This window comes from Esox lucius, chromosome 1 (assembly GCF_011004845.1).
Source record: "Esox lucius isolate fEsoLuc1 chromosome 1, fEsoLuc1.pri, whole genome shotgun sequence".
NCBI lineage: Eukaryota > Metazoa > Chordata > Actinopteri > Esociformes > Esocidae > Esox > Esox lucius.
In genome coordinates this window covers 17,349,230-17,365,564 of record NC_047569.1, presented here as the reverse complement: position 1 = coordinate 17,365,564, position 16,335 = coordinate 17,349,230, and the positions used below count along the sequence as shown (strand labels likewise).

The window sequence follows — 16,335 nt, the reverse complement described above, 5'->3', positions numbered from 1 at the left end:
CAGTGGAAGTAGTATTATGGTTATACTTGTGTGTTTCACTATCCGTGCGGTGACCGATTGTGCTGACCTTAGAGGATGTCTCAACTGTGTGTTGTGGCATCTGTGCTGGTATGGGTAACGGTTTTGAAGCCATCTCAGTTAGGGAACAGTCCATTTCTCACCGGGAAGAATCAGCGTATGAATCTGGAAGTCCCATCCACTTTGCATAGATTACATAGTGCCTCTGAATGCATCCATTATTTCTGTCTTCCATATAACACGTTAACTCCTGTAACCATTGCTACGATTTGGACGGCCTGGGGAGGGATTGGGCTTTTGCTGGCTTGGAATGTTCCATCTGGAAGACCATGGCAGGTCCATTGACTTGGCACTTTAGTCACCTGCAGCAGGCTCTAGGGGGCTACATATCTTAGCCTAATATTGCCAGCGGAGTTGAACAGGAGGCCTGCTCTACCCTGTTCTGGGGGTGTCGGCTGCTGAAGGAGTCATACCACCACTCAGAAGAAATGAGTCAGGCAGATATTGTCGGGGAGCGGCTCACCTTTTTAATCGGTCAGTAATGTGTGATGATTTCAATACCCAGGAGGAGAATCGCTTGGTTTCATTTGTTATTAAGACTGCTTACAGCTATTACCACAAACTCTTGAATCATTATTGTGCATTCAATGTAAAATGAGTGGGTTTCAGAGATGAGCTGTGTTTTGCATTGGTTTGTTATCTGTCTGTCTTTTAGCAATGTAACAATTTATACACATTGGCCCTCGATTTAAATGTTTAACATCCGAGTGCATCTGAAGGACCTCAACCTCATTTCATATATTTAGTCAGAGAATCGATTCAAACGTTATGAATCGCTGCTTCACAAACCATTCTCCTGTTCCTTCGTCTTCTGAAAATGTATCTCATCTGTTGTGATGAATGACCCATCCTCAAGTTAATGCAGAACTATGCATGACAGTTATTCATTTACAAGTTATCTTTCTGGCTATATAATCCCAAGCATAAGTCACACAGCTTTGCGTTGCTGACCAAGTGATATATTCCTGATGCATTTAAATGCTTTCAAAATGGCCTACTCGAGATTGTTGATTTAATATTTAATCTCAATGATACCCAATCTGCTAGTTTATAGTTGTCCAATTTGCTGTTAATTGTTTTTTAAATCAATTTGAAAGAAGCCTGAACCTAACCCTAATCTGCCAGGAACTCTATAACTATTTAAAGATGAGTAATATCTAACATTCATCCAAACCACACAAAGTAAATGCATTCCATATATTTTTTTTACATTATTTATACCATACAAACCATGAAATGCAGCAGCAGCATCTGTCAACAGAACAGAGAAGCAGTATGGACTAGAGAGAGTAGAGAAGAGCATTCATGTTTCCACACCAATAGAGAATTAATACTCTTGTATGTGTACATACATTGGTCTAGATATCATGTGTATAGCAGAAAGATACAGCCGTACAACTATATTCTGAAGTGGTCAGAAGTCTCATAAAAGGAGAGAGAATACATGTGATATTCATTTTTTAGGCAGTAACAGTCAAGTTTTTTTTGTGAAAACTGAAGCCAAACCCTCCTTAAACATTTAGGCTTGTACATAAACAATTAGGCCGTCTCCATATCACTCAACACTTGGCTCCAGTTTCGAACAGTCCCAGCTCAGTTCAGAAGGCTTTTAAAGGCAGCCACCGTCACTAAAAGGTTCACGGCGACAGCCGAGCACGGGATCTGTGTGTGAAGCCCATGGCCTACGCTCCTCGTGCTTCCTGGTTGGGGCTTCTTGGCAGCGGAGCGCGGGAGTCCCGTTGTGCTTGTGGAGCGCCTGTGCGTTGGGGTGGATGTGAACACAAAAATTGTCTGGTCCCCCGAGTTGGTGACTGCCCCCCTTTCTCCGTGGCTCCCTGGTTCCAGCAAGGCCGACTTAGCCAGGTACCCAGACGTAACCACAGAAGACCTGGCTGGTGGGGGGCCACCGCGCCCTATCTCTCTGGAATCAGCCCCCAGCGGAGGCTCTGTGTACGAGGCAAAGTGCCACCCTCCCCCTGGAGTGGCCAGCTGGGCCTGCCCGCACGTTGGCCTGGTGTAACAGGGGCAGCCCAAAACGGTGGCTCTGGTGTCTTCGGCCCAGCGCAAGAGCCTTGTGATGTTCTCCTCCTCCTCACAAGCCCAAGGGTTATCCCCAAGCGTCAACAGCTCCAGGCCCTCCAGCCGGTCGAACACCCCCTCCGGCACCCAGGAGAAGCGATTGGCATGCAGGTAGAACCTCCTCAGCCTGGGCAGCCGGTCCAATGAACCTGGGAGGATCTGCACCAGGTAGTTGTGGGACAAATCCGCCACCTCCAGATTGTAAGGCATGTTGGTGGGCACAGTCCAGAACCGGTTATGACTCAGGTTGAGGGCGTGTAGGCTGGGCAGAGTGTTGTTGATTAAGACCACCCTCTCCAGCTCGTTGGCTGACAGGTCCAGGACCCGCAGGTTCCAGTGGTAGGCCGTGTCGTTCTTGTCCAGGGCTTTGAGCTGGTTGCCGGCAGCCCGGATGTCCCACAGGGCCCTGGGCAGGCCGGAAGGAAAGCGACCCAGGAGATTGTAGGACAGGTCCAGGGTGCGTAGGTGGGCATAGTGGCTCAGCTGGCCGTCCAGACCACCAAGACTTTCAGAAGAAAAGGGCAGGTTTTAATCTTAGAAAATGTGACACTACACAAAAAATTAGACATAACCAGAAGCAGAACTGGTTAAATAGAAATGCCCTGTCAACCTGTTGGATTAAATCGAAACACGTAGGGTGACCAAATGTGAATTGCTATAGTTTTATCGATTGGTTATACAGCAAATGCTGTAACTGCAACTCGAAGCATTCCCCTATTTTGGTCGGTCTTAGAGCCGAAGAAGATGATGATGAAACTTCTGAAGAAGATAATGAAACATGAAAAAGGATAAAACATGAGCTGGCGATGAAGAAGTTGTCTTCCTACCTGTTGTGTGAGAGGTTGAGGAAGCGGATGTTGTGCTGCAGGCCAGGTGGCAGGTGTGTGAGGTGGCGTGAGGAGCAGTCCACCACACGGTGGCCCCGGCTGCAGGAGCACACTGACGGGCAAATGGACAGGACCAGCCCCCCCAGGACCCCCGACAGAAGCAGCAGGAGTAGGCAGGCCAGTGGGGTTCTGGGGGCTGTGATGAGGGCTCTGAGTGGGAGATGGGACACAGTGACAAGAGAAACCGGATTCCAGGATGTTTATCTGCATCTACTTGCTCTCACTATTGATATAGATAAACACTGAGACCTTTGCTCATTCTTGTTCTTCTGCAGAATATTGACATTCGCAACAATAGCTTTTTAGCTTGGCTAGCTATTTCAAGCTGAAATTACTAACACTTGAGTACAGTTAGTGTATACAACATATTTTTTTAGACAACAGTAGTGGGAGTATTACATCTGCAGTAAAACAAGTCCCCCCAGCCCACCTCTTTAAATTGAATCTCTGTAGGATTTATCTTGTTTTGAGCTGCTGCAGTTTTAAGATACCCATTGATGCATAGCAAAAGCCACCCAAATTGGCAAGTGATGAACAAAACACCAAACAAAACCTTCTAGTTTCAAAACATTTCTTTAACAAAAGCAAACTGGGAAATACTGAAACAGTTTTTCAATTTCACAAATTTCAGGTAAATTCATCCCTGTTCTGTTGTCCTTCGTTTGCTCCTGTTCAAGAAAGGTTTGCAACAAAATTTTGTTTGCCAAAATGAGTACAATCATGGACAAAACATTAAAATACCCCACACTGTTGTTCTGAAAGAAAGTCATGATTGGGAACAATCTATCATCCTTAATATGTAATGTGACCATTCAATTAGTAGGTGGACCGAACTAGACTCCCCTTGGCTCTTCCCCTCATCCCCAGTTCTCATGCAACTTCGTGGACAGCATTTTGACAGTACGAAACGGTAATGCTAGCTAACCACGGCAATGCTAGGTAACCCCTAACAGTCCTGGGTGAGGGTCAGCCAGATAGATCTAATGGCCTCTGATGCACTTTACAAGGGCCCCAGTCAGTCTGTGTGTTGGCAGGCTTGAAGCATTGCCAGCCAGTAGGAGCTCGGAAATACTGCAGTGAGAGCCGGCTGAATTCATTTAGGGTGACACACATCTCTTCATCCGATGTACACATGCATGCACAGTGGCATGCGTCCTGTCCTGTTTTCACCGTGTCTTCTGCCATAAGTGATCTGGAGGACAGCTGGTGTGTGTGTGCATCAGTGTGCCATTGTATTAAGAGCTTGCAAACACATTTGTGTCGCAGGTTAATAATATTAAACCGTAAGCTGAGCCCTCTCGAAACTTCTTTAGGTTCTTGCATGCTGTAACTATAATTCTATTACAAACTATACCCATTTTAAAATGCTTTTTAAAAAGCCATCAGAATAACTAAAATTTTGAAGACCATGGGTAACATATATAACTGCTTAAAAAACTGCATTTTGTAATTACCTCCAGTTAGCCGATCATAATGGTCTCCGTGAATAGCTGTACTGTCTAATGGAGATCTGAGTGCGGTTAGAGAGAGCAGTACACAGTAGGTCTCTAATAAGAAGCCAGACACTGATAATCACCCTGCTGCAGTCCACTGAGCTAATGTAGTTCAGGACACATTGAGCACCTCTATGTGCAGCGGATAGTGTGTGTGATGTGTGTGTGTGTGTGTGTGTGTGTGTGTGTGATGTGTGTGTTAGCATGAACACACGTCTGTCCTACCATTTCTCGCCCTGCCATAAGTCACTCACCTAATCCTCTCCATTGCTTCAGTCCGTCATCTCTAGTCGCTGGTTTCCTTCTCTCCCCTTCCCTCGGCCAGCCCTCGCTCGCTCGCTCTTCCCCCCTCCCCCCCCCAGCAGCAGGGAGGGAGTGATTGTCAAAATCTGGGCGAGTTAACTGGCCTTATTGCCTAATGCACCCGTTCTTATTTTCCTCTAATTCTGCCTCACTCTGCTCCTTCTCACCTTCCCTCGCTCGCACTCTGCTTTCTTTCTTTCTCCCTTGGTTTTTTCTTCCCTGGTGAAGGAGGGCTTCTTTCCTCCTCCTCCCCCCCTCCCCTCTGCCTCTGCCTGGTTGGCTGTGGTCAGTGCTGGGCCAGCGCTCTCCCTGTGTCCTGGGTTGTGGCGTATTCCTGGCATGCCAAAGCAGGGTTCCCCCAGTCACCCTCCAGCACTCCTCTGCAGGTTCCTGATGCGCACTGCACTCAAGGAAAGAGCAGTCTGAGAGAGGAAGAGGAGGAGGAGGAGGAGTGAGTGAGTGAGTGAGGGTGGGAGGGAGGGACGAACGGAGAATTGCAGCACGGTACAGGCCCTCTCTGCTGATTATGAGGGGTGAGGACAGGGTGAGGGAGGGGTGCATCTGTGCTGACTCCAATCTTTTTACAATCAGGATCCAGCCCACTCGACAAAAGCACTTCTCTCTCCATTATCCCTCCCCCTCTATTCCCTCCACATTCATACATACTAACTAGTGGGCTGTTCAGGCCGGTCACTCGTCCGATCAACTCATCTCATCCTTCCAGTAATGTTCCGTCACCTTCCCTCCCATCTGTCACACAAACGCACAGACAAAAGAAACGCACAAACGCACACACAAAAGAAACGCACAAACGCAACTGAAACCTTCATTCGTTGTAGTTGTTTTCATTACGGTCACTACAAGCCCGCGGCTGCTGCTAGTTGGCAGGGTGACATTGTTCTAACTGAATGTGTATGGGATGCGTAACACACACACACACACACACACACACACTGCCCTCTGACAGCCAGGCTGTCGCACGTCACGTCTGGCACCTGCAATGACTGGTCCCCCCTCATCGTTGTCAGCCAGTTAGCTGCGTTACCTCTGCGTGTCACTCCTGTCATAACGTCCTCCTGGATTGGGTCCCTTCAGCAGGCTTGCTGAGAACGTCCTGTTGCTCTGTACTGAGCCGTGGCTGGGGCCGTGGCTGGGGCCGTGGCTGGGGCCGTGGCTGGGGCCGTGGCTGGGGCCGTGGCTGGGGCCGTGGCTGGGGCCGTGGCTGGGGCCGTGGCGCACAGTGACTGGAGACTGTTGTACCTCTGGTGGCCATATTTTGGTGTGGTAACGCTCCAGGCGCGTTTGAGTTCAGAACCTGTCTACCTTTCACCTTTGTCTCCACGGCACAAATTCCCTCTGATTCCAACATGCTATAAAAACAAAACAGTGACGCCTTTAAAACAGTTAAAAGATTATGCAGCGTGACTCTCTTTAATGTTCCATAACCACATACAATCAAGTCTATACCTTTTCACTTTCATTCGTTCCTTTCAGTTGCAAGCTATTATATAGAGTATTATTAAAATATTTTGCAAATGAAAAGTGTTTGTATTTTGATCTGGAACGATAGTTCCCTTGGGTGTCACATGATGCCATCGTACATATGGCCCATTTAAGTAACCACTTCATATTTATTTCTGCACTGAAGCTGTCACGAGTTGCGCCACTCCTGCTGGCTACGTCAGGGGTTACTTGCCTCCATACATTGTCCAAGCCAACCACCATATGTAATGCATAAGACCATCCATTCACATGATTTGCCATGACTCATTAAGTTTGGATGCCTGCATAATATTCCTCATGTATTTGTTTTGAATCCAAGATTAATTGTTCTTGCTTTCCGATTAATTTACTGTGAATCTGGTTGTAATCTCACAAGGGGGCACCAAATGCCATAGTACAGTAATATTTCATGTAGGTGTCGACTTCATGTGACCTGTGTAAGACTGCAAAATAATTGGGAAGGTCTATAAAAACATTATCTGACTCCAACTATGTAATAAATTAATTTAAATGTATAGGCAAGCAATTTTAATAAGTGAATTGACTGAAGTAATTGAGTTTGAGAATTGCATCAAATGAGCAAATACATTTAATTCACGTTGTGTAATAAATGGGTACATGATAAATAGCATGGCTAAGATTACAATACTGTTCTACGTTTAATATATTCTGATGATTTATAATACATATCCTCTATAAATCACATTTGCTACGCATTGCAGTGTCTACAGGATATCGCTCCTCTGCCTGTCTGCCTGTGTTTGTCTGATTTGAGTTCTCCTTATAGTGAACTTGGCGTATTACAACATTGTTTCAGCTGGCTGTTTTTTTCTGGCAGTGAGCATGGGATTAGTCTTTTTGCACACTGGTGTTCAGGTAGCCTGTTTCGTGATATTTTGACAGAAAATACTGGATCTGAAGCTTTTTGGTACTGGGTGAGGTCTCTGTTATACCGTGTATCTGAATTAATGTAATTCAAATTTGCAATCACTGTAAAACAACTGCTGGCTTTAAATCTTAGTTACACAGATATTAACACAATCTTAACTCAATCAGCTGATACCAATGATTTGTCATTTCTGTACCTGTGTAATTTCTGTAACTGGCATAAAATCAATTAAATCCCCAAATGGATGACGGTGAAACCTACGTCCCAGTATTTGCTTTCATATGAAGGTTGATTTGTTTTTAAGAGAATGTTTTAGTTGCCACACAAGTCTGTAGCTCAATGAACCTCTGAGGCACAGCCATGCAGTAGAACAGGAGTGTCTGAAAGGTGGTTGAGAAACTTTTTCCACAACGATCAGTCGTGGTCGTGAAAAACCACCGGTAACTGACAAATAACTGTGATGCAATACCAGAGCGGTGGCACCGGTGTGTTGCCAAAAGTTGGGTTGGGGTGGACCAGGAGACAATGCAGACCAGTCTCATTCTGTGAACTGAAGATTAACAAGGAAGTGATATAGTGATATATTATATCATCCAACATAACACATTCCTCACATTGAGGTTACAGAAAGAGTGACGTCCTATCAGCTGTTGGGAAGCCCGATCAGCCCGTGAAAGTGCTTGGGGTCATGCTGGCCATTTTAACGTGCAGAGGTGACAGAGAGCATAAAATCTGGGGCCCATGCACAACTCTCCAGACAGATGTCTGCAAATGAACGCCAGTAAGAAAGACCCTCCATAGTGCAGTGGCTGGAGCTAGCATGGCAACACGAGACCAATGAAAAGAGGGAAACTGCATGGCAACACCAATCACAGCTGCGTTAGTTCTTGCTTGAAAAACAATAAGCTGTAGGAGCTTGTGTGTGGGCAAAAAAAAAATGTTGTACTCTCCTCAGATCATTAAATTCGGAAATGTAAATCGCTCTATTTCTTTCATGTTGAAAGTTATGAGCAATGCATTAAAAAGGAACATATAATTGCATTCACAAACAGCAGGGAAAAGGTTTCTTTATAAAGTTTCACACTTTAACCTACTTGAGGGTGAAGGGAAAAAAACATTTTCAGGGAACAAGCAACAGACAGACTCTGTATTTATTGCCATGCTAAATGAAATACAATTACAATAGCTTGTTAAGACAGTGGAATAGGTGTCTCTGCGATTAGATGAACAAGGCATGGATTGTGTTTGTTGCAGGAGCCCCCCCCTTCCCCCCCCCCCCCCCCCCCCCCCCCCCAGTAGGATTGGTATGAAACAAAGTTGTTGCTTTGCAGACCACGTCAGACTGGAACAGCAGAGGTGACATGAGTAAGTGTGAAACAGGACTTAAAATAGTCGCTCAGTCTTGCTCAACTTTAGCTACTTCTTGTGCTGCTTCCCCTCTGACTCTGTTAACTTCTGTGTGCTTTTCTGCCGCAGTATCAACACAGGGAACTCTGAAATAATTTCTCAATAGAAACATTGTCCCCGGCTGATGAACGGTTCTGGTAGAATTAGTGTAGTGGGGATGACGGCAAGAGGGAAGGAACGACGAGGGTTTTGGATTTATGATGGCTGTGTCTTCCAGGTGACGTCCTTTATAGGGTGGGATAAAGCGGGTGCCGTGCCTGGCATCTAGTCTGTGGTGGTGGGGGGCGACGTACTCCTCAATCACTATCCAGCACTGTGAAATATAGCCTGCTGTCGGCCCTCCAGTCTGCCTCAGTGTATGAGGCAAGATGTAATACACAAATTCACTTCATTCTAGGTGGATTTATTGCGTACATGTATGTTTAATGAACAATGTGCATTTCACCATTCTCATTGGCTGACCGATATGAGCACATGCAGTCATTGGAAAGCAGTGTGGTTGTTGTCATATCCCGTCTTATTGTGTGTTGGCGTCTGTTCAGATGATACACTGAGGTGTTATTTGTATGTCTGACATTTTCCTGTTGCTGTCTCGGGTCTGACTGCTCTCTACCGTTAGTGTACTTCTCTACTGGCAGCTCTGAAATAGACTGGAAGCGACTGCTGCACTGCAGTAAGTCACTCGCACGCTGTCCGCCCTGGCTTACCGAGACCGCTTTCTCTCAATTATACATACATTTGTCCTTATTGGTTTCATCAGCTAACATATTTCTGTCTATTTATTAAAATACACCAATGTTCCCACCAGTTACCTGTTTACACCAAGATCCTGGCAGATAAAAAACTGTGAGTGAAGTCATAGAGCGCGTAAAGGAGAAACATGAACCTCTTGAATGCACTGGGTAATCTCCAAAACATAGTGAAAGTTTAAAGCACCAAGTGTAGTCACCTTTCAATAATCATGTCACCAGAATAACACTCTCCATATTAATTGGAAAGGGTTACCAAGCTATCATAACGTTATGCCAAATAAACCAAATAAACTGCAGGATCGTTGTGTAACAGGATCACCAGAGTCATTGTGTGACTCCAGACTTACTTCCATGTCATTTCAAATCAGCAATTTGTCTCTCAATGCTTATAAAGTTTTACCAGCATGTCCTGGTTCCATCAATTATAATCAGTTATTCCATCCATCTATTATAAAAAATTTTAAGGAGTCAAGTAATTCATCCATTTGAAGTGGTTGGATGGTTTTACATGTGTACACTTGTTTATTGTTCTTTTATGCTTACTCTTGCTAAATGTGCAGTGACTGGACATTTTGAATTGCCCCTCATAAACACATTCTCGGAATTATCATATGACGCTGATATTTTGGCCCCTCCATTACTGTGTTTCATTTCATAAAAGTAGTCTGGAGAAAAAGCTCTTACTGTTCCATTAAATAAATAACTAATAGGAAGAGAACCCGCAGTGAGAAAGCTTTCTCAGTTGTCCTTTGGTTGTCTTTTTATAAAACAAAAGGAACAATGAACATAATGTAAAAAAAAAATAAAAGCTGGTTTGTAGTCAACTTCCAAGTCATTGGGCAAAATAGTGAGATGGAATGGCTTTGTTTTAACAATCCAACAAAGTCTATAAGCCTAGTGGAAGATGCACTGTTTAATCACAAGGTAGCTTAGATAGAGGATGTGCAAGAAATGATAGGAATCAGATAGGCATCAGGTTTCTATTTTGGTAAGTGGTTTCCTATATTGTGTGTAGGGGGAGGAGTGGGTTTCCTGTGTTTTGGCATCTGCTTGGTGATTGTTCAAGGCGCGTCAGGTGGGGAAGGAAGATCTGTGTTCTCTGGTGGAGGGGGGCTGGTCTGCTCTGAGGTGGGGGGCAGGTCAACTTCCAGAAATGAGTGAGGAACTGTTTTTGGTGAATTTGGTGGAGGAGGAGAGGGATGGTGAGCATTATCTGGCTTCAGGTCAACATCCTGTAAGGGAGCCAAAGGCTGTACTTCATCGGTGGGTGCTGTAGCAGTAGTCCCTGAAGACGCTGATGTTGGGGGAGATGAGGAGCTATATGGAGGTTGTTCATTAGTGGGCTCTGTTGCATTGGTCCCTGGAGATATTGAGAGAGAAGCAGTTGAGGAGCTGCTTAGAGGTTGTGTCTCTTCGGTCTGGGTCTTTTCTTTATCCACAGCAGCGGTACCGTTGCTTGGTTTAACGTCGTCCAAAACCGACTCCCTCCCAAACGTAAGTCCTAACGGAAGGTCATCCATGTGAATTTGGTCGTCGGTCTCCTGTAGGAGGGACATCCTCTTGGATAGCCGTTGAGAAAGGAAGCCGGAGAAGGAAACCCGGTTGGAGCCCCTCAGGTGAACGGCACTGCTGTGGTCATTATCCATGCGAGACTGGAATTCACCATCCATAAACGGGGACGGTCCGGCCCAGGATGTGTTCTGTAGCTGCACCTTCCGCTGTCGCTGCTTCCTCACTAAGATGACCGCAATACCCACCATCATCAAAACCAGCGCCCCGCCAATCAGTACAGCTACCACCATGCCATGGTTCCCTCTATTTGTGCCATTTGGTGACAAAGGCGGTGCTCTCTTTCCTGCCGTGGTGAAGGCAACAGTCTGTTTTGTAATGGGGGCCATGGGTGTGGATTGACCCCTGGTAATGATGACTGCAGTACTGTCAGTAACCTTTGCTGCGGCAGTGGTGGTGGTCTTTGCAGGCTCAGATGAGGCATGTGAAGTCATGTGGGTTGTAGGATTTGTCATGGCTGTTGTGGGAGGTTGGATTGTGGCTGTTGAAATGGCGTAACGAGGCATCTCTGAGCGGTCTGTCGGAACTCGATCAGTGGGTCTTGAACTTGTTGATCTCCGGGTTGTGACTGGGTATTGGGTGGGGTCGCTGGACGGCTGAGTTCCCCCACTGGTGTTCAAAGGGGATTCATCTGCAGTGACTGTTGTTTCAGATCCAACACCAATTTGCGTGTTTTGGGTTATGTCTGTGTAGCTGTTGGACTGCAACATCAGAGGGGTGGACAGGGCAGGTCTCGTTTGGATCGTTGCTGTTTGATTTGGTGCCTGGGTTTTCTTTGGAGAAGCTGCCGTTTTAGTGGACAACTCAGAAATGACAGATAGAGATGGTGCTGTTGACCTTACTTGGTTCTTGCTGGTGAGTGTAGCTGACCTATCAACAGGCTGGATACCAATAGTGAATGCCGTTTCCTCTGTTTTTGTTGTCATGTCCATGATGGAGTTGTCTTTGTTTGTGGTTGCTTGACGATCCTGTCTTTCTTCAGCTTTCCTCTTTGTCCTAATGTTCTGTGGGTGCATTGAAGACCAGCTAACCGTGTGTTTTGTCGACACTTGGTCTGGGTTCTGTGCACTCTTGTGTGTGTGCTGCGATTCATCTACAGTGCTATGGTGTCCTACATTTGATGCACTGGTAAGGGATTCTTTCGTCACTTTTAGGCCATCAGTGTTTTTGTCTGAGGGTGTAGTAAGCTCACTACTTCTGAAGTTGGTAGAGTGTTGGTTTGGTGTAAATTTCACAGGGACATTCAGTCCCAGTGGTAGCATCCACAGAAAAATCACTGTGGCAAGATATGCCTCCATTACTGTGTCCTGTTGGCCTCTGAAATCTGCTGTGTCCTGATGACTGATAGGTTAGAAGAAAAGCAACTATGTCATTACTTAATAAATATTCTTTATTATAAATAGGCTAGTCAAATATTTCACAAACTCTCTATAAAATTAAATGTTATTGCATTTCCTTCCTCAAAACAGTTTCAAGTAGGCATAGAAGATTAAGGGTAGATGTGATCCAACTGTTTGTTTTGCAAATAAGTACATTCTTATTTTTTTATTTCACTTTTAAGAATGTATTAATGTACTGTACAGTTTTACATTAGCAATTATTTCTTCTGTTAATACTGACTGCCTAACATAATTCATAATGTCTCTATAACGTGCACATTTCTTTTCTGGTTACCAGAAGCGCCCCCTACTAACACAAACCGGTTTGATTATTATGTATTTCAAAGGTTTTTGTTCAGGACAGCTTGTTTTAAAAACATTGCACTCAAAAATTACATATTATTCTTATTCCTATTTTAGTCACATATCCCACAACCACCAGCTTATATTCTTGAATTATGGTGGTATTGGGATGGCATTTTGAGTGTAAAAAAGGTATTTTGTTTCAATTGAAATGCATTTGTTCTTATTTAAACAACTAATGTGGTAGCTTAATGACTACCATATTCATACCATTATGATAACATTGGAGCTCTTAGGATGTACACCAAATATACTTTTTTGGTAGATGCAGGTTTTCTGAAATGGAGGCTACAAAACTGTGATGAGTCATTTGGCTCATGATGTTATAATTTCACTTAAATTAAATAGACTAACACCAAATGAAACATTGGGATATTCACAACAAATCGTTATTTGCAGTTCTTGAATATGTTCCATACCTTTACTATAATTGATTTTCCAATAAGTTAGCAACTAGACAGAATGTTCAGTTTCTGTAATTATGTTCATGGCCGTAGCAACTATGGCATACAACTGAGATTTGCATTAGCCTTTGACATTTTATTTATCTATGCAATAAAACATGACTTTGGTCAGTTGTTCTCTATATCTCCAGAACATGTCAATATACCACTACACTGTCAGTGGGTTCAACATGTGCTTTCCCACATTAGCTCCTACAATCAGCACTAATAGATGTTTTGCAATATGAAGGGCGCATGTATGTTTTATTCAAAAACAGTTAGGTTAAACTAAAAGATTTTTACATATTGCTAATAGGGGTTGCATTTACTACCGCCATTAAAGAGGAACCCATTTCTGTTGTATACTAATACAATATTCAATCCAATTTCTTACCCTGTTCCGAGTTTTTAAAGACCTGGATTAGTTAGTGGGTCTCTGTTGAAAGTGGTCCCAATCCCCATAGAGTGTGTACGTGAAGCCCATCAAACCAGCCACTGTAGAATGCTGCCCATCCCTAATCTGGCAGTTTACAGAACTTTCGCTTGCCTTGCTTAACAGGAAGTGAGAGCTGTGAAACTAAAGTCTGATTAAATACACTCCGCTTGTTCTTTACTCAAAACTGTCCAGAGTGATGCAAAGGGAGCCGTGTGTGTTTTAAACATTCATTGATTTCACTTTTGAACCTACACACAATATAGTGACCCTATTCAGTGGGTGGCTTGAGTCTTAGTAGTTTGTTGTAGACAGTGCTAAAGGCTGTTATCACAAAGGTTTTATCCAACAACTAGGCCTAACTATGGCCACTGCAGAGATGGGGGGTACTTGGCAAACCTGTGGCTCTGCTGCTGCATGTTACTTGAAAAGCCTCTTGTTTGTTTCTGCCACTTATTTGTTTCAGTTGTACAGTAATGCGGAAAGTTGTTTAGTGTATTCATGCTTTTCACTTAAAATAGTTGTAGAAATGTCCTGTAAAAATAATTAAACTTTGGATAGGCCCCCGACTTGCATAGTATTATAGTTTTTAACACAGCTGTTTTGTTATTTCAGTGTTGTTGTTTTTTTGTCAAAGTGAAGCATCTTTTTCCAGTCACTTTTCAGTACTAAGTGACATAAATTAATATGAAAGCATCTATTCCACTGCAATACATGTACTCTTGCAACACCCTGTAGTCATTGTATTTAGTTATTTTCTGTTAATCCTTTGCCATTCATTCACATGTTGCAAAAAATACATTTATTTTGGTTGGGTGTTTAAGTAAAGGTGCTCTTTTTACAGAAAGGAGAAAGCTATACATACAGCAGTAGGGGTCAGTAAAAAATGAATGGAGTTATTATTTCTGTGACTACTTGACCTCAAGACTTTACACTAGACTTAAAATTTGAGAATTCCGGCCATATAGAACAGCTACTGGACATAGGTTTTAAGTAGCGTATAATAGCCTACATTTAAACTGCAATAAAACACAAACACTTTGATCCAACAAATGTTTATTTGAATTGGTCAGCAGAATGAACTCTTCAAAATCTTTTCGAACTAAGCAATAGGCTACAGGCTGTTGCAATTATTACATAATTACCTGATCGAAATAATTTGAGCCAGATGTCAATTCTTTTCAAATCCAAAAAAGGGATTTTGAAGCCAATGTTAGTAACGTCTCAACAAATAGCCTGCTATGTGAATTTTGTCAGAGAATGTCAAAGCGTTTGACTGCTCTGCGGAAAGTTACAGGTGCAGATCATTTACTGAAACTTCAGTATGTTTAAACCTAATTTAGAATTGTTTTGCAATGCACCATAATGTAGCCTATTTTCGCAACATTATTTAATAGATAGACACGTTTCAGTCAGGTTTTTTTTCATCACCTCTGATCGAATCAAAGGAAACAACACAAGCGAGTGCAACATTTTTGACTAATATTATAAGCCGAATTCTGTCATTTCCAACACATTCCAGCACATTAACGTGTGTGGATATACGTTGTCCCATTGCATATTACACGTTGAAACACACTTTGTAAGGAAGGCAATTTCAAATAATTAGGCTATTTCAAGTAACTACGCTTTTCTGTGGTCTTGCTGGCCTCTGTTGCACCGTTGCTTGTTTTTTCTTCTGTCTGCTTCGCCGGGGCCGGGCCTAACCATAAGAGCAAGCGGAAGCTTGTTGTTTTCTTGGCCACTGATCATATAGGTCACACAATATTAAGGTTTTTAATAATGAATCTCTTTATTTATTCATTTGGCATATTTCCCACTGGACATGTTGAGCGTTGATATTTTCATCTGCCGCACAACTACACATGATACCGGCATTTGCCGGCTAACGTAAACCCTGTCGGCCTACAGGCCCGTGTCCACTAGGTGTTTTAGCATTTTTGCTTGTTTCGCTGTTCTTGTTTGTCTGTTCCGAGAAAGTTTATGGTTTTCTTAGCAACGAATGAAGTTACATTAACTAGCTTATGTGGCTAGCAATATTATGATGAGCACAGGTAAGAATAAGGGATAATTAGGTAAATAAAAACAAACCAAATTTATAATAAAAATTGTTTTATAGGAGAAAGTACAGGCCAAATACTAGGCTGCAGTGGCTAGTGTAGTATTTGATGACGATGTATTCTGTTCACTAGCTAATAATAATACCAAATGAAGTGTTTCCCGCTCAGTAATAGTATTATGGTACATTCACACTATTCGCGATGGGGGTGATGGCTCAATTTCAATGAAGGGAAGCGTGGTGAGCGATTGGCTTGTTGTGCGATGAGCGGGATCCGTGAGAGGCGAAGAAAAATTTCCGATATTCCAACTTTATGCAAATTACCCGCACCTATCGCTGGGAACTGACCAATCAAAGGGTTTTGTGTAGGTGGTTGTGAAATGCTCTTGGTACAATTAAAATAACTTAAACCACATATTTAGCGGTCCTTTTTAAAAAGATTGAAAAAAATTACAAGTTATATGTCGTGGAGCTCCGCCCCCTAGAGGGGCTTTAGCTCCTAGTGGTTTACCCTGGCCGCATCTGCGGCCGTACTGAAAACTCATTATGCAAGATGCGACAGCCAATCAGGGCACGCCTGCCCATATATAGGACCCGTGAGCCCAGAGAACACCCTCCCTTTTTATTCAGCAAATTCTTGCTGAGTGCTTACTGATTACTTTACTTCAGCCTGAGAATTTTTGCCGTCGACGTTCTTT

At 43.6% G+C, this 16,335-nt stretch overlaps 3 protein-coding genes across 8 annotated transcripts in view; 1 reads left to right on the top strand and 2 right to left on the bottom strand.

Moving 5' to 3' along the window:
- Positions 1 to 16,335, top strand: part of nf1a (neurofibromin 1a) — a 79,643-nt gene that overhangs the window by 33,223 nt on the left and 30,085 nt on the right.
- omgb (oligodendrocyte myelin glycoprotein b) lies at positions 628 to 6,804 on the bottom strand. Of its 5 annotated transcripts, XM_020046476.3 has the most exons (5): positions 5,886 to 6,804; positions 5,511 to 5,590; positions 4,792 to 5,262; positions 2,985 to 3,194; positions 628 to 2,662 (listed from the first exon to the last, which is right to left on the bottom strand). In XM_020046476.3, the coding sequence occupies exons 3-5, from the start codon at positions 4,803 to 4,805 to the stop codon at positions 1,672 to 1,674; spliced, it is 1,215 nt and encodes a 404-aa protein (XP_019902035.1). In that variant the 5' UTR covers positions 4,806 to 5,262; positions 5,511 to 5,590; positions 5,886 to 6,804; the 3' UTR covers positions 628 to 1,671. The 5 variants fall into 5 exon arrangements, with proteins under 5 accessions (XP_019902035.1, XP_019902039.1, XP_019902044.1 ...); XM_020046480.3 differs by having other exon boundaries at positions 5,507 to 6,804; XM_020046485.3 differs by having other exon boundaries at positions 4,792 to 5,240; positions 5,511 to 6,804.
- Positions 9,891 to 16,143, bottom strand: LOC105012882 (protein EVI2B). Of its 2 annotated transcripts, XM_020046469.2 has the most exons (3): positions 13,540 to 16,143; positions 10,602 to 12,301; positions 9,891 to 10,562 (listed from the first exon to the last, which is right to left on the bottom strand). In XM_020046469.2, exons 2-3 carry the CDS (start codon positions 12,256 to 12,258, stop codon positions 10,453 to 10,455), a joined length of 1,767 nt encoding a protein of 588 aa, XP_019902028.2. In that variant the 5' UTR covers positions 12,259 to 12,301; positions 13,540 to 16,143; the 3' UTR covers positions 9,891 to 10,452. The 2 variants fall into 2 exon arrangements, with proteins under 2 accessions (XP_019902028.2, XP_010872353.2); XM_010874051.4 differs by having other exon boundaries at positions 9,891 to 12,301; positions 13,540 to 16,142.

Excerpts from the sequence above, each read along its gene's own strand:
- omgb (XM_020046480.3), bottom strand. Across the intron at positions 2,663-2,984 it reads CTCAACCTCTCACACAACAG|TCTTGGTGGTCTGGACGGCC; the intron begins GTAGGAAGACAA and ends TTCTTCTGAAAG.
- LOC105012882 (XM_010874051.4), bottom strand. The coding sequence starts at position 12,258 with ATGGAGGCATATCTTGCCACAGTGATTTTTCTGTGGATGCTACCACTG.